This window comes from Lissotriton helveticus, chromosome 7, assembly GCF_964261635.1.
Source record: "Lissotriton helveticus chromosome 7, aLisHel1.1, whole genome shotgun sequence".
In the NCBI taxonomy this organism is placed as follows: Eukaryota; Metazoa; Chordata; class Amphibia; order Caudata; family Salamandridae; genus Lissotriton; species Lissotriton helveticus.
This window is the reverse complement of record NC_136068.1, coordinates 227,868,847-227,889,083: the sequence shown is the minus strand read 5'-3', so window position 1 is coordinate 227,889,083 and position 20,237 is coordinate 227,868,847. Positions and strand designations below refer to the sequence as shown.

The following is a 20,237-nucleotide window of genomic DNA, read 5'->3' as shown; positions in this document are numbered from 1 at the left end:
TTTTTTCTCCAGGTTCTCTCGAGAGTACGACAGAGCTTCTTGGATTTCTTAAGGTCATCGTTGAACCAGGGGGCTTTTTTCAATGGGACACGAGTGTAAAGGCTCAAAAGGTGAACCCATCAAAAATGTTAGAACACGGTTCAAGTCCCATTGAGGTACAATAAAAGGAGTGGGACGAAATGTATTGGTAATGCCCTTGATGAACCGTAAAACAATAGGTGACTTAACAAAGAGGGCTGGTCAGGCAAACAAAGGAAAGCCGAAGGCCGATAAATAACCCTTAATAGTTGCCACCGCAAAACCCTGGTGGGCCAAGGAAAGAGCAAATTGAAGAATATTGGAGAAACGAGCCATTAAAGGGTCAATTGACTTTTCCCCACACCAAGCAACGAACTTTGACCATCTATAGGAATAAATGGACTTCGTGGAGTCACGCCTGGCTGACAAAATGACATCCACCACATCGTGTGGGAGGGGAAAAGGAACTCGGGTTGCCCCGTTCAATCTCCAGGCATGAAGGTGTATGGTCTGGAGGTGGGGGTGTAAAACCTGCCCTCCATCTGGGAGAGGAGATCTGCCCTGTGAGGGAGACGGAGCGGCGGGTGCGAGGAGAGGTGGAGAAGGTCTGTGTACCACACCCTTCTTGGCCAATCCGGGGCGATCAATATAACTTGGGCCCGGTCTTGGCGAATTCCTCATAACCCGAGGAATCAAGGGTATGGGAGGAAACGCGTAAAGGAGTTGTGTTCACCAAGTCAACTGAAACGCGTCCCCCAAGGCTCCGTGCATCAGATACTGGAGACTGCAGAATGACAGGCAGTGAGCATTCTCGCGAGTGGCGAACAGGTCCACCCGAGGAGTCCCCCACATCTGAAAGATGTCGTGAACAACCTCCGGATGGAGCCTCCACTCGTGGTCGGCAGAGAACTGCCGACATAGAACGTCTGCACGTACGTTCAGAACTCCGGCCAGATGATTTGCCATCAGACAAATCTGATCCTGAACCCAGGACCAGCGACGCAGAGCCTCTCTGCAGAGAAATTGCGATCTCATTCCTCCCTGCTTGTTGACATACCACATCGCGGTCGTGTTGTCCGTCAGGACCTGAACTGACCACCCGCGATGGGAAGGGAGGAAGGCCTTGAGCACCAGACGTATTGCACGTAATTCCAGTAGGTTGATGTGAAGCAACCTTTCCTCTGGAGACCAAAGGCCCTTGACCTCCAGTTCCCCCAGATGAGCACCCCACCCTAGAGTGGATGCATCAGTTATTAGCGTGGCCACCGATGGAGGAAGTTGAAAAGGCTTTCCTTGCGACAGATTGCCTTCCACGCTCCACCAAGACAGATCCGCTGCAGTTTCTCTGGAGATCCTCACTGACTCCCTGAGATCTCCGTTGTGCTGATACCACTGCCTGCGGAGACACCACTGGAGTGCCCTCATGTGCCAGCGTGCATGGTTGACCAACAGAATTCAAGAAGCCATCAGACCAAGCAGACATAAGACCTTCAGGACTGGAACAACCGCTCCATTGCAGAATAAAGGTATAATTTCCTGTATGTCGCGAATCCTTTGAGGAGGAGGGAATGCACGACATACAGTAGTGTCCAGTACCGCACCTATGAACAGGTTGCGCTGGGAGGGCACCAGGTGAGACGTGGGTACATTTATCGAAAAACCCAACCTGTGCAACAACTGAGTTCTCTTGCAGATGAAGGAGCACCTTCTCTGGCGACTCCGCTTTGATCAGCCAGATACGGGAATACAGGTATCCCCGACCTCATGAGATGTGCTGCCACCACTGCCATCACCTTGGTGAAGACTCGAGGCGCAGTAGTAAGACCAAATGGAAGGACCGCAAACTGGTAGTGTTGCGACCCAACCGTAAAACGGAGATCCTTCCTGTGTGACTTCAGGATGGGAATATGAAAATACGCATCCTGCAAGTCGATGGACACCATCCAGTCTTCTTCCAGCAGCGCTTGAAGAACCTGTGCAAGAGTGAGCATCTTGAACTTTTCCTGTTTCAGGTAAAGGGTCAAGATCCTGAGATCCAGGATTGGCCGAAGCCTGCCATCCTTCTTGGGGATCAGAAAATACCGGGAGTAGCATCTCTGACCCCTTTCCTGCTCCGGAAGCACCTCTATCGCACCTTTTCTGAACAGTGCCAGGACTTCTTCCTGCAGGAGAAGCAGGTGGTCTTCCGAACAAAAAACCCTGGCAAGGAGGGTTATTTGGGGGAAACTCCCAAAAAGGATGAGCATACCCATTCCCCACGAGATTGAGAACCCAAAGATCCGATGTAATCAATTCCCAATCTCGTAGGAAATGGGTAAGCCGACCCCCCACTGGACCCACATGATCCGGAATGGCCGATCTAGGGCTGCTTTGCTGCGTTGGCAGGGGGCTGGGACGGGGAAGAGGAGGAAGCTTGAAGGCATCGAGAACGGGCTCTTTGCTTGCCCCTATAAGACCTGTACAGCGTGTTTTGTTGCTGCTGTGGCTGCTGCTGCGTTGTCTTGTAGATCGAAAAGAAGATCTGCTAAATCCTCTAGAACGTCTCCCAAAAGTGCCCCTGGTCTGAAGGCCCAATGACTTAGCCGTCGCCCTGCTGTCTTTAAAGCGTTCTAAAGCAGCGTCTGCCTTCTTGCCAAATCAACCAGACCCGAACGGGAGATCCATCAATGCAGACTGGACATCTGTCGAAAATTCACTCTACTTCAGCCACGCAGCTCTCCTCGTTGCTACAGAAGAGCCCATGACCCTTGCCACAGAGTCCGCCGTGTCCAATCCACTCTGAATCACCTGCCTCGCTGCAGCCTGAGTATCAGAGATAACTTCCTGGAAGTCCTTCCTATCCACTTCCGGCAATTTGGGCACCAACTGTTTTACAGTGTCCATAAGGGCGTGAATATAACGCCCCATCAGGCAGGTCGCATTTGTGGACTTCAGTGCCATACTGGCGGAGGAGAAAACTTTTTAGCAGCCTGATCCTGCTTTCTCGACTCTTTCAGCTGGAACCGGAGGAAAAGCTCCAGTTGATCGTTTGGAACAGGCCGTCTGCACCACCAAACTCTCAGGCAGAGGGTGAGTGGATAAAAATTCTGGGTCATCAGGAGCAGCTCTCTACCTCCTGGCAACAGCTCTAGACACAGCAGGAGCTGACAAAGGTTTCTTCCAAACTTCTAAAATTGGATCTTTAAGGGCATCATTAAAGGGCAGCAATGGTTCAGACACTAATGATGGAGTGAAGGATCTCTGTGAGAAGATTTGACTTGAACTCAGCAGTAGGTAAAGCAATGTTCAACAAACTCGCAGCCTTCTGAATCACAATATGGTAAGGAGCCGCATCTTTAGAGGGTTCATCCGGTACTGAAACCAAATCCTATTCAGGGGACAGTTCAAGGCCACTGAAAGACCCTCAAAAGGGTCCTCAGGATCCTGCAGCTCACCCTCCTCCAAATACTCCTCACGATATCTCTTCCTCCATCAGTCTCTGGGCTTCACGGCTCGACCTGCGCTTCACATTTGAAGCCACTGGATCCACTGGCGGTTCCGTCGAAGCCAGTGCCGGCGCCGAGCCCGACGCCGGACGAGGAAGAATCCCACGACGTCGCTCAGGGTTCGGCATCAGGGATTATGGAATCGGCGGCGAAGGATTCGGCGTCGAAGGCCTCGCCGGCGTCGGAAAATGCCAATGCGGCGCCAGAGCCGCCATAAAGGGCATAAAGGGCACATCGCATTTAAAAAATGCGTCTGATCCGGACCTGGAGCTGGAAAGGTTGGGTACGAACCCCCAGGCTGTTCTTGAGGGTGTGGAGTCGATATGACGTCGACTTCCTCTTCAGGCTGGTGCACCGGAGTCGACAGACCTTCGGGCAACGGAGCCTCTCCCTCTCCAACCATCTCCCCCCCAATCCGGAGAATGGGATGGAACCGGAGATGGATTCGCTGTCTGCTTCGGCGAACCTGGCTAATTTGCATGCGACGCCTCACCCTCGGCGTCCTGATCCTCCGAAAGCCGAAGACACCACCTCTTTCTCAACCAGCTTCACCTGTGACTTTGGCTTAGAACCCGAATCCTTCCTCGAGCGATGTCGGGATTCATGAGACCTCTTCTTATGCTTCTTTTTTGAAGATCTCGAAGCATGGGCAGAGGACGAGTCCGAACGTGACCTCGAGCGAGATCTTGACCTCGAGCGAGATCTTGACCTCGGGTGAGATCTTGACCTCGAGCTTCGAGTCCGCGACGGATTTCTCCTCCTTACTTCCTTCCTTTAAGCTTTGCCACAATAAGCTTAGCTTCTCTCTCCCGGAGGGCCTTAGGGGTCATCTTCTTACAAGACCGGCAGTCTTCGACGTCGTGGTCGGAGCCAAGACACCATTCATGCGGATCCGTAATGGACATGGTCTTGCCGCATTCTCCACAGGCTTTAAATCCGGTCTTCTTCAAAGACATGTCGAAAGAGAAGACAATGAAACAAAGTCACAAAGTCACTGCAAAAGCTACAGACGATCCCTAGAAAACAGTTAGCGTCGACGACGCGGAAAAAAGGGAACTGATGTCATCACGCCGGCATGGGCCTGATATGGGGTCGGTGACGTCAGCGGAGTCACGCGTGATGCCGTGCCTCTGTGACGTCGGCGCGAAGCAACAAAAAGAATTTCCGGAAGCTGCTGACGCAGGGGGATATTCACAAGGTGAGGAATCCACAAGGCAGATGTATCCATCAGAAATCTTTTCCACACTTCCACCTTGTCAGGTATAGTAATTTATCACCCTCTAGGATCACCCACCCTGTACCTACAGGTACAGCCTGATATAATGGCAGAACATAACATGCAAAACACATTTGTTTTGGGCGATTTAAACCTACATTTCGAAATACCAGAGACCACTGTAAACAAACGCAGGACCTTGAGGCCATCCAGATTACTCAAAGAGGGGCCTACTCATCCCTATTATCTCAAACTTAGCTCAATTAAGATTACAACCTTCCCTCCAAGTGTGCTGGTTGGCTCACTACCTGCTTTAAAAAAAGTTTTTAAACAGTCAAATTGCCACACGCCCAGCATTCATGACCATGTAGACGGCTGGGTTTTGAAAAAAGTGGAAATCTGATCCAGCTCAGTTCCTTCTATCAAAAGGTGAGTTAGCGGTTATGTGCACCACATTTCAAAACTGGATTGCCAATTCTCTAGACCAGTTAATTCCCAAGAAAACACAGTAACGCTGTCCTACCTGCCCATGGCAGGAGCTTTTAATCCTGAAAAGGGAATGCTAAAAGAAAAATGGAGAACACACTAGGATACCAATAGTAAAGAAACAAAACTCAAGTTGAACGGATCATAGTAAAAAAATAAAAACAAACACCACCATGTCATTAGGAAGGCCAGAGGAATCTAAGGTCTTCTTCCCTCCATTAGTAAGGTGGCAGAAAAATTTGCGAACAAAAACACTCTTCACACTTCCAGAGGAACAGGGCCTCCTACACACTACACAAACAGACTTTCAGACAGGAAACAGCGCAGAAACTGTATTGTTATCCATAGCTAAAGAGCTCAAAGCAGTCCTAGACTCCAACAGAACAGAGATGGTAATCTTTTTTAGGCCTTCGTGCAACATTTGATATGGAGTCCCACCCAATTCTCATCAAAAGACTGGAGCAGGTTGGAATTAATGGCATAGCCCTTAAATGGGTAACATCTTTTCTGGGCAAAAGAAGATTCCAAATGAGTGAGGGATCCTTTTGTTCAGATACCCCATCCCAGGGGTACCGCAAGGCTCCTAGTTAAGCCCCACCCTGTTTAACGTCTATGTGCAGCTCCTCCAAGACTTAACAGAGCATGGTATCACCACAATTTTAGAAGCCTATGATCTTCAAGTCATCTCTACTCACTCTCTAACGCACAATATAGGAATACTTTCCTCCAAGCTCTATGCTTGCATAAGAGAAGTTAATGCTGGTCGTCCAGTCAGTAACTTATATCTCAATGGAAATAAAACAGGAGGTCCTAGTAGTTTGGAACACCCCTACTCTTTGGTCTGAACTGCAGTGGCCCACCAATCTCTTAACTCCCTCCTTAAACATTTGGGTTTTTGGATAGATCATCTCACCATAGAGGTCAGAGTAAGAAAACTAACCACCTCTTCCTTTGGCCAGCATAGCTCTTTATAAAGGTGGTTGTAATAGTTGGATAGTCTGGTTACAAAATAAACCACAATCTCAGTATAGAGGTAGAGGCCTGGTCGGTATTGCAAAATTTCCCAGGGGTGGAGAACAGATGTCTCCCACTTTAGGAATTCGGGACCTCACACAACCAGCTGGGTGTCATGCTTTGTCATAGGGCATGCTCCTAGTCAGGCCGGCGCTGGAATGCCCGACGGGCACCCTATGAGGGGCCCTAGGAGATCTTTTAATCCCAAGCAGTAAGGTGCGGTGTTGGTAAGGGGCCTTGTAATGTAGAAGTGAGTGGAGAATGTGAGCGAATTGAGGGAATCTAAAATGGGGTGCCTGTGGTGCTCCAAATCAATTTAATCAGCGAGTCCACTGGTCCCAGTTAAAATGAAGTGTTACTACTGAGGTCATTTACAGTGGTGGCTACAATGTGTGGGTCAACATGTTTCTTGCCTCGTTTGTCAGGATGATCACATGGCAATTCGTCAGGACCAAACATAAGGAATAACTATCTACACAGTGGTTGGTTCCTTAGTTAGTATACACTGTAAACCAAGCACACAAATTACCCTAACACGGAGGTGCCTTGTCAGACCGACCTAAAACATAAAAGAATGAAAATGAAAGTAATTAGAAATAATAAAAGCAGCCTCTGAAGAGGTATCATGCAAGAGACTCAACGATCAGGCTGTTGGTAAAAAACCAATGTGGCGGGCACCGTGGAAAGGAAGAAAGTATGTGGCAAGCGTGTGGTTCATCTAAGAACTCAAGCAAGCGTGGTGGTTCAACCACCACGGTGATTTGTATGGTAATTACAACTCACCCAGCTAGAGTGGCTTACCAGCTCCTTCAGATTACTGGTGGAGGGTACGTTAAAAAACAAAGTCCTGGATAGGCAACAGGAAATTTGGAAATACAGACCAGGCCTCTACTTTTCCTCAAGGAACTGCATTCTGAGATTGATAGTGGATTATCCTGGGGAGTGTATGCTGGACTTACAAGCGCTCCAGAGTCCCTCCCTTTCTTGATCCATCTTGAGCATTGTGGCACTTATTCTACTAGGGAGTGGCCTTGTGACACTCCTCCCACCCCTTGCAAAGTTTGCCTTGGGGTCTTTTTTATTCTTTTTCTTCCCTCCTCTAGGACCTTTGGTCATACTTTTCTAGTGACTGGTGGAAGAAAACCAAGGACTTAGCTTTGGGGGATGAGGTGGTTGCAGAGATCCTAAGAACTCCCTCATTATTGGGAGCCGAAAGCAGCACTTCATCAGGTACACAATACGGCGACTGGCACTAACTCGCCACAATGAAGGAATGGGTCAAGATCACGCTCCATGGAGAAATCATGACCGTATTCAAGAGCCAACATAGCACCGAATGAGCTAATTGTGAGTAACTTTACTCACTTTGTTGGAAGATGCCACTTTAAAACAAGCATTGGAAATGCAATAGGTCTCGCATTAGAAGAGTTGGAGCTTTGGTTTTGTAAATGACAACTTTTTTTATGTGTTGGTCTTGAAAATAGCAAAATTAATTGCTTTGTCATTTACAATGCCAATACTTTTAACTTTTTCAAATGTGACACCTATAGCATTTGTAATGCCACATGTTTTGTATGTACGTGACTTACATGTATTCATATAACAAATACAAATGGCTTTTAATTTTTTTAAATAATTAATAGTTAAATAAAAGTTCTTGTAATTTATAATAGCAATAGCTTAAACTATTGTAATTTACTTTTGTGAAGAATATGTGCAGTGTATTTTATTGTGGTAGAGTGAGGGTGGTAGAGTGAGGGCAGCAGAGTGGTAGAGTGAGGGCAAGAGTGAGGGCAGCAGAGTGGTAGAGTGAGGGCAAGAGTGAGGGCAGCAGAGTGGTAGAGTGAGGGCAAGAGTGAGGGCAGCAGAGTGGTAGAGTGAGGGCAAGAGTGAGGGCAGCAGAGTGGTAGAGTGAGGGCAAGAGTGAGGGAGTGAGGGAGTGAGGGCAAGAGTGAGGGCAGCAGAGTGGTAGAGTGAGGGCAAGAGTGAGGGCAGCAGAGTGGTAGAGTGAGGGCAAGAGTGAGGGCAGCAGAGTGGTAGAGTGAGGGCAGCAGAGTGGTAGAGTGAGGGCAAGAGTGAGGGCAGCAGAGTGGTAGAGTGAGGGCAAGAGTGAGGGCAGCAGAGTGGTAGAGTGAGGGCAAGAGTGAGGGAGTGGTAGAGTGAGGGCAAGAGTGAGGGAGTGAGGGAGTGAGGGCAAGAGTGAGGGAGTGAGGGAGTGAGGGCAAGAGTGAGGGAGTGAGGGAGTGAGGGCAAGAGTGAGGGAGTGAGGGAGTGAGGGCAAGAGTGAGGGAGTGAGGGAGTGAGGGCAAGAGTGAGGGAGTGAGGGCAAGAGTGAGGGAGTGAGGGAGTGAGGGCAAGAGTGAGGGAGTGAGGGAGTGAGGGCAAGAGTGAGGGAGTGAGGGAGTGAGGGAGTGAGGGAGTGAGGGCAAGAGTGAGGGAGTGAGGGAGTGAGGGCAAGAGTGAGGGAGTGAGGGAGTGAGGGCAAGAGTGAGGGAGTGAGGGAGTGAGGGCAAGAGTGAGGGAGTGAGGGAGTGAGGGCAAGAGTGAGGGAGTGAGGGAGTGAGGGCAAGAGTGAGGGAGTGAGGGAGTGAGGGCAAGAGTGAGGGAGTGAGGGAGTGAGGGCAAGAGTGAGGGAGTGAGGGAGTGAGGGCAAGAGTGAGGGAGTGAGGGAGTGAGGGCAAGAGTGAGGGAGTGAGGGAGTGAGGGCAAGAGTGAGGGAGTGAGGGAGTGAGGGCAAGAGTGAGGGAGTGAGGGAGTGAGGGCGGTAGAGGGAGGGCGGTAGAGGGAGGGCGGTAGAGGGAGGGCGGTAGAGGGAGGGCGGTAGAGGGAGGGCGGTAGAGGGAGGGCGGTAGAGGGAGGGCGGTAGAGGGAGGGCGGTAGAGGGAGGGCGGTAGAGGGAGGGCGGTAGAGGGAGGGCGGTAGAGGGAGGGCGGTAGAGGGAGGGCGGTAGAGGGAGGGCGGTAGAGGGAGGGCGGTAGAGGGAGGGCGGTAGAGGGAGGGCGGTAGAGGGAGGGCGGTAGAGGGAGGGCGGTAGAGGGAGGGCGGTAGAGGGAGGGCGGTAGAGGGAGGGCGGTAGAGGGAGGGCGGTAGAGGGAGGGCGGTAGAGGGAGGGCGGTAGAGGGAGGGCGGTAGAGGGAGGGCGGTAGAGGGAGGGCGGTAGAGGGAGGGCGGTAGAGGGAGGGCGGTAGAGGGAGGGCGGTAGAGGGAGGGCGGTAGAGGGAGGGCGGTAGAGTGAGGGCGGTAGAGTGAGGGCGGTAGAGTGAGGGCGGTAGAGTGAGGGCGGTAGAGTGAGGGCGGTAGAGTGAGGGCGGTAGAGTGAGGGCGGTAGAGTGAGGGCGGTAGAGTGAGGGCGGTAGAGTGAGGGCGGTAGAGTGAGGGCGGTAGAGTGAGGGCGGTAGAGTGAGGGCGGTAGAGTGAGGGCGGTAGAGTGAGGGCGGTAGAGTGAGGACGTGAGGGCTGTAGAGTGGTAGAGTGAGGGCAGTAGAGTGAGGGCGTGTGGGTGGCAGAGTTATGGCAGTAGAGTGAGGGCAGTAGAGTGGTAGAGTGAGGGCGGTAGAGTGAGTGCGGTAGAGTGAGGGCGGTAGAGTGAGGGCGGTAGAGTGAGGGCGGTAGAGTGAGGACGTGAGGGCTGTAGAGTGGTAGAGTGAGGGCAGTAGAGTGAGGGCGTGTGGGTGGCAGAGTTATGGCAGTAGAGTGAGGGCAGTAGAGTGGTAGAGTGAGGGCGGTAGAGTGAGGGCGGTAGAGTGAGGGCGGTAGAGTGAGGGCAGTAGAGTGAGGGCAGTAGAGTGAGGGCAGTAGAGTGAGGGCAGTAGAGTGAGGGCAGTAGAGTGAGGGCAGTAGAGAGGGCGTGAGGGCAGTTGAGTGAGGGCGGCAGAGTTAGGGCAGTAGAGTGGTAGAGTGAGGGCGGCAGAGTTAGGGCAGTAGAGTGGTAGAGTGAGGGCGGCAGAGTTAGGGCAGTAGAGTGGTAGAGTGAGGGCGGCAGAGTTAGGGCAGTAGAGTGGTAGAGTGAGGGCGGCAGAGTTAGGGCAGTAGAGTGGTAGAGTGAGGGCGGCAGAGTTAGGGCAGTAGAGTGGTAGAGTGAGGGCGGCAGAGTTAGGGCAGTAGAGTGGTAGAGTGAGGGCGGCAGAGTTAGGGCAGTAGAGTGGTAGAGTGAGGGCGGCAGAGTTAGGGCAGTAGAGTGGTAGAGTGAGGGCGGCAGAGTTAGGGCAGTAGAGTGGTAGAGTGAGGGCGGCAGAGTTAGGGCAGTAGAGTGGTAGAGTGAGGGCGGCAGAGTTAGGGCAGTAGAGTGGTAGAGTGAGGGCGGCAGAGTTAGGGCAGTAGAGTGGTAGAGTGAGGGCGGCAGAGTTAGGGCAGTAGAGTGGTAGAGTGAGGGCGGCAGAGTTAGGGCAGTAGAGTGGTAGAGTGAGGGCGGCAGGGCAGTAGAGTGAGGGCGGCAGGGCAGTAGAGTGAGGGCCGTAGAGTGAGGGCCGTAGAGTGAGGGCCGTAGAGTGAGGGCCGTAGAGTGAGGGCCGTAGAGTGAGGGCCGTAGAGTGAGGGCCGTAGAGTGAGGGCCGTAGAGTGAGGGCCGTAGAGTGAGGGCCGTAGAGTGAGGGCCGTAGAGTGAGGGCCGTAGAGTGAGGGCCGTAGAGTGAGGGCCGTAGAGTGAGGGCCGTAGAGTGAGGGCCGTAGAGTGAGGGCCGTAGAGTGAGGGCCGTAGAGTGAGGGCCGTAGAGTGAGGGCCGTAGAGTGAGGGCCGTAGAGTGAGGGCCGTAGAGTGAGTGCGAGCATCAGAACAAACTCGAATTGCAAAAAAGAACTGGTGGTTGCCGAATAATCAGCCGTTGTTTTGCTGCCCTTCTATGGACACTGGAGGTGGGGGTTTGTGGTGGGCGGTCTGCTTGTTCTGCCTTGCGAGTGCTTGACGCTGTAGACCTGAATTTGGAGTTACCTCTAAAACAGATATACCTTCTACAAATCAAAATATGTTGGCGGGAGCAGGGTGCATTTGGGGTTACTGGAGGCAAAGGGGTGTGGGTATGACACGATCTGTAATGTACGACTGTCTGCGAGCATTATACAAATCTATCCACATACATACATAAAATTGTATTTGTATGGGGCTTGGAAAAGAGAAATTACACTAAAGTGCCTGATGCGCAGCACTTTGAGCTGAAAAATAAGTGAATCCGCTCCAGATTCAAAGCAACCCGGCTTTTACCAAAAAGTATAATATTACAAGATACAAAATGGAACGAGGAATCCTGTCTTAGGTACAATTGTTGAATATCGTCTAAATGAGGCACGAATATTTAAAGATATGTTCTTCTCGGCGTTGTGTGACTATCTTTAAGTTTCTTTTTTAACTTTCACGACAGCTCCGGGGTCTTCCCCACCTGTCATACAACAGGTTTGTCTTCTTATTATAAATATGATTTATTGTATTCCTTCGTCCCTTCAGTTCACTGCAGCAGCCTGTTGGATTTGCTGCTCGCTTGCCAGTCACCCAGCACACACTCCAAGCACTACGTGTATACAATTTACAATTACAACTTTTAAAAATACGTCGCACACCAGGTAGGGGGTTTCTTGTGCGAGGCAGACAAAAAGTAAAGGTTAAAGGAAAAAGTAAACAGGACATAGTAACACCAGTTGTTAAAGTGTTCATTCATTCATTCATTCAGCGCTGAAAAAAACCTTCTCACAAAGGCCCGTCGCGCTGTGTTGCTCTCCATCTTACTGAGTGTAAATAATACAAACAACAATGCATTCTCCTTTCTGATTAAAATACCCAGGGGCGCGTTCACCTCAGTATTTCTACACATTGCAGCACTCATTCAAGGCGCTACTGATTGCTTCAACCGTTGAATGCAGTTTTCATTTTAATTTCAAATGGAAAACTGTCCCGCCCGAATGCAAACCCAAAGGATGTAATTTAGTAAGGCTCAACGTGCTTCGTTTTTTTTAAATGTAAATAAATACAGAAAACAATCTGTTTCCCTTTTATATTAATAAAAAAAGCAGAAATTAGATCGCCAATCATGACAGCCAGACTAATAGCAGAGCATGTTGTCAACAGAGAGATTTGTCTTATTAAAAGGACTCGGTGACGGTTTAAGTAGCAGCAAATACGAACATGTGGTATTACTACAATGCTAATTTTCAGCCTAAAAATAATTCTGCAAGGAAAAGGAAGCATATATTATTAATCTACTCCCTATGTGGCTCCAGAGCTGCGTACTACTTGCTGCAAAGCGCTTAACGGCTTGTTCGGCGCTAGCAAGCACTATATGTATGCAATTTACAATTACAACTTTTAAAAATAAGTCGCACACCATGTCGGGGGTTTCTTGTGCGAGGCATACGAACATGTGGTATTACTACAATGCTATTTTTCAGCTGAAACTAATTCTGCAAGGAAAAGGAAGAATATATTATTAATCTACTCCCTATGTGGCTCCAGAGCTGCGTACTACTTGCTGCAAAGCGCTTAACGGCTCGTTCGGCGCTGGCAAGCACTATGTGTATACAATTTACAATTACAACTTTTAAAAATACGTCGCACACCAGGTAGGGGTTTCTTGTGCGAGGCATACGAACATGTGGTATTACTACAATGCTATTTTTCAGCTGAAACTAATTCTGCAAGGAAAAGGAAGAATATATTATTAATCTACTCCCTATGTGGCTCCAGAGCTGCGTACTACTTGGTGCAAAGCGCTTAACGGCTCGTTCGGCGCTGGCAAGCACTATGTGTATACAATTTACAATTACAACTTTTAAAAATACGTCGCACACCAGGTAGGGGTTTCTTGTGCGAGGCAGACAAAAAGTAAAGGTTAAAGGAAACAAGTTTAAACGAGACCCAGAGGAGGCTATCTTAAAACAAGGTTGTGCTGGGAGAGAGAGAGTGGGGAGGAGAGTAGGAGGAGGAGGGAAAGGCAGATAAGGGGAGGAGAAATGCGACACGGCCGTCAAAGTGTCCATCCGACGGGTTCCGACGGGTTAGCAGTGAAAACAGACAGAAGGAGAAATGGGCAGAGAATGACAAATAAAAAAAAAGGTAAACATGCAACAGAAGAGAACAAAAGTACTAAAAATGAGGTAAACAAGAGGGAGATGGGTAAAGAGAAAGACAAGCACGCACGCTGAAAGTTGGAGAAACACGAGAGACGGCCTGCGGCCGTCAAAGTGAAAGTACGGCCGGCGGAGGAGAAATGCACACGGCGGGCAGGGGAGGGGGCGGAGCGGGGAGAGCGGCATGTGGGTGTGAAGAAGCCGGGGCCTTTGAAGTGAAGCTAAGCTTCACTTCAAAAGGTGTCGGAGGAATGCGGCTGAGGGAACAGACGGAGATTGCGGCTGAGGGAACTGATGTCCACGCGCTTTTAAGCTCAATGCACATGCGCATTGAGCTTAAAAGTCACGGGCACTGCAAGGAATCGCCACGATTCCTTGCAACTTGGTTAAAGACTGTTTAAGCCGCAATAGGCTCGCAAGCTCGATGCGCATGCGTATCGACAGGCTAGACCTAAAAAGGATCTCCAATTGCAGGGAAATGCACTAGGGCTTGGCTTATCCTAATAGTGAACACTGCCAAACGTCTGGAGGACGCACTACGGACCAAAATCCAGATAGGAGCCTTGAAAACTGGCATCTTGATAACTGCTTACAAAACCAAACTAGCTGAAATAAACAGTGATCTCTGAACACAAAGACTACATAATGAAACCGAAATTACAAAGTTACAAAAAGATATCAAAAAGTTTGATCAGCAGTATCCCCATCTGAAAGAGGATTACACACCTTTTGGGGGCAATAACTTCAGTTGAAAGCCAGAACTCCTACTGAAGAAATGTATCCTCCAATAGCAACTCTAGTAATGACAGCTGGGACAGTAATGGCACTAGAAGGACCCCACAACCACCTCTTTGGAGACTAGGGACCACCCGGTCAAGAACTTGCCCAATGTTCCCACAGGGACCACAAACATTTTTCCCCACACTCTTCCACACCCTTTTAGAGGTAAGCTGGGGCAGAGGAAGAGGGCACAGAAGGACACCAGAAACAAGTGCAGTGGCAAGAACCACAACCATCAATGCATGCCACACAGGGAAGAGGAATTGATTGTGAACTTTAAAACAGGGTTGTGACAGTCCTAATAAAAAATTTAAAAAACCTTGGTTTTGTTTCTACTACAACAGGATGAATTTCACGACAACTGTGAACTGCAGTGTCTTCCATAAGATACACCTTAAGGCGTTCTTTCAGGTTCAAGCTGATCAAACAAGACTGCGCGACAAAATCCTTCTAGGTTCACACCCAATGCTGGCCAGGTCCCAAGTAAAATCCACACATTCGAACAAGCAGTCTTAAAGAGGTCTCTAGACAGACAACTAACACAGCCATTCGTAACCTCGGTCTCTGAAACAGCGGTTAATGCTCTAGCCAATTACCACTCCATCACCATAAAGCAAGCAGACAAAGGAGGGGCATCTGATCAAGCCACAGTGGATTATAAGGAGTGCAACCGACAACTGGCGAACCCCCATTATTACACCCCCTCCCCCAAACAGGCACCCCCACGAGCGTCTTGAACACTCGTGATTACAGCCATGGTCTTGTCTGCTGAAACAGGGCTGGATCTGCCACAAAGAGGCCGATTTCAAGATCAAAAGGAACCCAAGACACCCTATTTCTATGTCCTACCCAAAATCCATAAAGGACGAACCTTTCACCAGGGTCCCCATAGTTTCAGGGATTGACTCCCTTCTTGAATCTCACTTCTGTGAACACTTTCTACAACCTGCCGTACAGAAGACACTAGGGATGTACTACACCTCATTGAAAGCATGGACAACCCCGAATAGGATTTACTCATTACACTAGATGGAGGCCCCCTACACGAACATCCCCCAAACAGCAACACACGAAGTAGTAGAGGCTGCACTCCTAGCGGAGGACTGGGTTTCCCCCGCGCCAGTAAACTTCATAATGTAATGTGCCACTAGCCCAGACCAAAACAGTTCCAATTTAAAAATAGCTGTATGGCATGGGGACTTCAATGGGCAGCACATTCGCCCAGAGCCTGGCATGACTGATTTTTGATAATGCCAACCCCTAAATCAACAATATATTACTGTGGCATAGATATTTTGAAGAGATCTTGGTGTTCTGGAAGGGTGACATGACATTATGCGATAAGTTCTGTAGATGGAACACACAATCCCTACCTCCACTACACTTGTACTGTGTCAAACAGAAGCATTCCCTTTCTAGACCTTATGATCACGGTCAGGAAGGCAGAGCACTACAGTGTACATGAAACCCATGGATTGCAAAAGCCTGCTCCTATATAACAGCCACCATTTTAGAGCAGTAAGAGAAACTCCCATTCGGACAGTTTCGGTGGTTCCACCATAACTGCAGTATTATACCCGATTATAATGCAAAGACTGATCAATTTGCACAAAATCTGGCACTACGGGACTATCCAGCACAGTATCAACCTAGCAAAGAAACGGTCCCGAAACAGAGGCACTGTTAGAAAAAGAATCGAAGGCAAACTATGGACGTCTCACCACTTGCACTCGACTAACCGAATCTGTACGATTATACAAAAACACTGGGGAATTCTACAAACCAGTGAACTGACTCTACCCCCACGGTTTGCGTTTAAACGCAATAGGAACTTGAAGGACATACTTGCACATACCAGAACACAACACAGTGCCCATTATGACCAACGATCCCTGTGGGGTCTCCCGCCAGTGATGGAGACTTTCCATGCGGGTCCTGTACTGTTTGTGCCCTCACGGAGACTACAAAAGAAATCCAAATTTCCAACATGTTCAAACGGGAACAAAAAGAATCATACCAACTGCAACACAAGTAACTGTACATACACCCTTACATGCCCTGCAACCTACAATACATAGGTATGACCACAAGGATGGTCAAAACACATCGTGGAGCACCACCAATACGTCCACTGCCACAAGCTCATCAAGCTGTGCACACATTTTGATCAAAAGGGCCACACTGCAGACAGCCGAAGGTGGACCATTGAGGCACATCCCCAGAAGAGTAAACACGCTCTGTTCCGGAGAGAATGTTGGATTTTTCACCACTCATGTGATAAACAGGGTCTGAATGAGGACATCCCCTGGTACAAATTAAGCAGAAATACCTCGTCCAATCGTAGCACCCACCTCATGTTCCTGGAATGGATCCCATGAGCAGGGGCCACCTCACCCACCAACCTGTTTTACACTTTGTTAGGGCGGGCCCTTGATTTCCATTTTTATATAAGTCTAGAAGACTCAGGTTTCCTCTTGCGGCTGGCATACATTGACCTTTCCATTACCAGGGGACATTAAAAAAATTACACTGGCATCCTTGTCTTGGCCCCTCCTTTGACCTCAGTACATTATCTGAATATTTCTATACTGTATACCTTCTGAAATGTATTTACATCACATGGAGCAGAATAGTACACACTTGCCCTACATTACGCCTATCCTCGGTGTACTCATGCTCTACCATTGTTCAGGATTCCTGGTTTCTAAAAACCTCTTTCTGTACTTTGAAGTTTAAGGATTTTAACATTGCCAGTGCTACCAACACTTATTCCAGCATCCAATAAATCGTGCTGGTTTAATGTGCTACAGCACCAAGATGGCACCTGCTTTTTGCCTCTATTCTCTACTTCGGTTACAATGCACGGCCTCTGCTTTTCCCCTCTATGCTGGACCTGCCCCCTTTCAGCGCACCCAGCATTTCCCACACCTGCGGCTGTACGTTGGCTGTCGGCAGCAAAAAGTACTTAATACGGCCGCTCCTCTCCCCATACTCTACATAGCTGGTAGAGAGGGTAGGCCATCTGGAAAACTGAGTAACCAGAGATTGCTCTTCCCACAGGGATGCTCTTGCGCACCAGTTATTCTTAATTCTTTTGACTTGCCTGTGCAAAGGCAGACGCCCACATTACTTTGTTTCTCCTCATTTTCTCGCCTCACCATTGTGGCTATCCAGTGTGTTCGTCTTAGTACCCTCTGTTAGACGCGTCAGTTTTTTTGGGTGGTCTCCCCTTATTTTTGGTCCCTTTCTGCCTCCCATTATTTTTGTCCACCAGTCCTTTTTGTGTGGCCGTAGGTCTCCGGGTGGCCCACCACTGCTAACCAGTGCTGAGGTACAGGTGCGCCTTTCTAAAGTGGTGGATAGATAGGGTTCCTAAGATGGACGCCTGACCGGAATTACCTCAGAGCTTGGGCAATAGGATAGCATTAGAGGGTTCTAGAACCTTCCAGTCCACTCTAGTGACCTGGGCCTAGACTATATAAGGGAGGACACTGGGCGGCCATTTTGTCACTGCTGGGCTGGCTGGAGTACAGATGACTGCGTATGGGGGGATTGTATCACAGGCTACAATGATTGTTCCTATGGGCTGTGAGATAGTCGTGGGTGCTGCCCGCCTCCCTGTTGATCTGACCCTGCTTATGTGAGAAGATCTGTGAAGCTCACAAACCAGTGTGGCCATTCGTCAGGAAATCTTATTCACTTCAACTGCTGGCGAGAGTGAACTTGCCCAACCCCAGAGACCTTGGACGTGGACCCAAAGAGCAACACGGAACAGGGGTCCTTTATTACGATTTCTGAGGTCAAGGGTAATCTCAACTTCAGCCCTTGCCTGGTTCGGCCGGATTGAGCTGTACTTTGTGCCAAGTGCCGTGGACAACCAAGAAGGCTCAGCACTACAACGTTCAGAGCTTCCCTCTTTGCCCTTCTGACTTTTCCGAGGCGTAGGGGTGCTAAATGATTACTGTGTCGCTGACCTGGGTGCTGAGAAGAGCGATCCCAGCCTGAGGTGTGTGGAAGGCGGAGCGACGCGAGGTTCTGTAAAAGACGCTGGGTGGGGCCGTTGAGTGACCGGATCCCTCCCGTCAAGCGCGTCACCCCACAGTTCAAGTCAAGTCTCCTCGGAAGCAGAGGCTGCAGCGGCCCTCGGGCGCCTGGTGCTCCAGTGGTCGGAAGTGGACGCTCGGAGACCTGACTTGAGAAGCCTTCATATCTTCTCCCAGCCGCCACCCCCGCCCCGCCTGAAGTGTGAAGAACGTGAGCGGGCGGACGGGGGAAGCGCGGCCTAGTCAATTTGCTTCCCGGAAGAAATAACGAGGGCGCCGATCGGGCGCACAGGTATCTGTGGGGAGGTACAGAGCGGGGGGGCGGGAGCAGGAAGGAACAAGACCTACAAGGAGGGGGTGAACTGAGGAGATTGGGGTGCCACGAACTTGCCCATAGCAAATTCACCCTCCAGTAAATTGTGACTGACTGAATCAAAGATTAGGCCTTAGACTCTGATTTCCCCCTCCCCCTTTCAAAAGCCTCCTAGAAAACATCAGGGGAGTTGGGAAAGAATGCATAGTCTGCATAGGAAGTTTGTCATTTCTCCCCTCTGAACATTTACTTCAAATCGGCAAGGTTGACCAGAAGCCGGTCCAAGCTTTAAATTTACTTACTACTGATTAGCATGTTCCTATTGAACTATTTTACAGGTTATTTGCCTAATTGAATGTATTTAGGAATCTAATCCCGATTACTGTGAGGAAGTATAATACGATTTTTCAATTAATGTGATTAATTCTCCAAGTGAATTGCTGAAAGACGTATATTATTTCACAGTGAAATTTACATACATTTCCTTCCTCAAAGCAACAAGATAAAGTTTCACCATTTTATAACTAACAGTGGTGAGGTGTCATTTTTGGTGGGTTTGCGCTGGGGTGTTGTAGAGTGTGTAATGCAAGCACGACACGTATGCCGTTGAGATTTAGCCCTTCCGCTAGTGCCTTGCTACCCGAACCGGGGCCGGCAACCCCGGTTCCAACACCCTCCACCAGTTATTCGAAGGAGCTGGTGAGCCACCCTAGTCGGGCGAGTTGTAATTACCATACAAATCACTGGTTGTTGAACCGCCACGCTCGCTGGAGTTCTTGGATGTGCCACAAGCTTGCCACATACTTTCTTCCTTTCTAAAGTGCCGGTCACATTTGTTTTGTTACTAACAGCCTGACCATAGAGTCTTGCATAATACCTCTTCAGAGGCGGCCATTGTTTGATGCCATTTTCATTTTATGTCGGTCTGACAATAAGGTACCTTAGTGTTAAGGCAATTTGTGCCCTTGGTTTACACTGTATACCAACCATGGAACCATTCACTGTAGATAGTTATTCCTTGTTGTAGTCATGCTTGAGGTACATATAGTACGGGTCCATCTGACATCAATCGGTGACGGGAACTGCAGGACTTTAAGCCAGCCTTTCTAGATGACATACCTGTCACACCACAAAAAGATTTCCTCAAAAGACTGACAAAAGTCAAAAACAAAAAAGGTTTGTAAAAAAGTCCATCCCAAAGTTAATTGTACAATTTCTAACCCATCTCTCTACTGAAGGAAGCCACTATTCGCCAGTTTAAAATATGGAAAAACCAAACATTCTGTGACAATGGCAGCCTTTAGACCAGACATGCGAATGGTGACAGATGAAATCCGGTAGCAGATAATCTTCGGTTGATCGCAGACCACTGCAGTGCTGGTGCAGCAGTTCTACATGGTTTTTCTGCCTCATTCAACACCATACTTTCAGTAGATGATCAGGGTTTGAATTAACGTTCATGCTCTTGTATGGAAAAGATTCATTCAATAAGAAAGGACTTCAGGGATCTGTGGTTCATTCAAAAAATGAAAAACCCTGAGCAATGCATGGTAGGAACCTGCACTCTCACCTGTACGTCCTCAAGTACTGCACGAGCGAAAGGCCATTCAATACACAAACTTTTCCAGAACACAGGCAATACCAAAACTGTAAGGACACTGATAAAACACAATATATAGGTCTAGCCATCAACACCTTTAGAGACAGTAATCTGGGCACCCAGTTCACTCCAATCGGGACAGAAAACTAGGCCATGTCCAAATCTTATTTTACCACCTTTGGCTGCTTTAACATCATTTGACAAGTGTATATGACTTTGTTCGGGCACA

At 49.1% G+C, this 20,237-nt stretch overlaps 1 protein-coding gene across 6 annotated transcripts in view; it reads right to left on the bottom strand.

Moving 5' to 3' along the window:
* Positions 1-20,237, bottom strand: part of AURKA (aurora kinase A) — a 223,395-nt gene that overhangs the window by 65,129 nt on the left and 138,029 nt on the right. Inside the window, exon 1 of one of the 6 annotated variants that reach the window (XM_078652015.1) lies at positions 15,908-15,944. The exons of the other annotated variants lie outside the window; for them this stretch is intronic. Coding sequence (XP_078508141.1) covers positions 15,908-15,929 — 22 coding nt within the window. The 5' untranslated portion in view covers positions 15,930-15,944. Of the gene's footprint in view, positions 1-15,907; positions 15,945-20,237 lie in introns of those variants that run through there. 6 annotated transcript variants of the gene reach the window in all.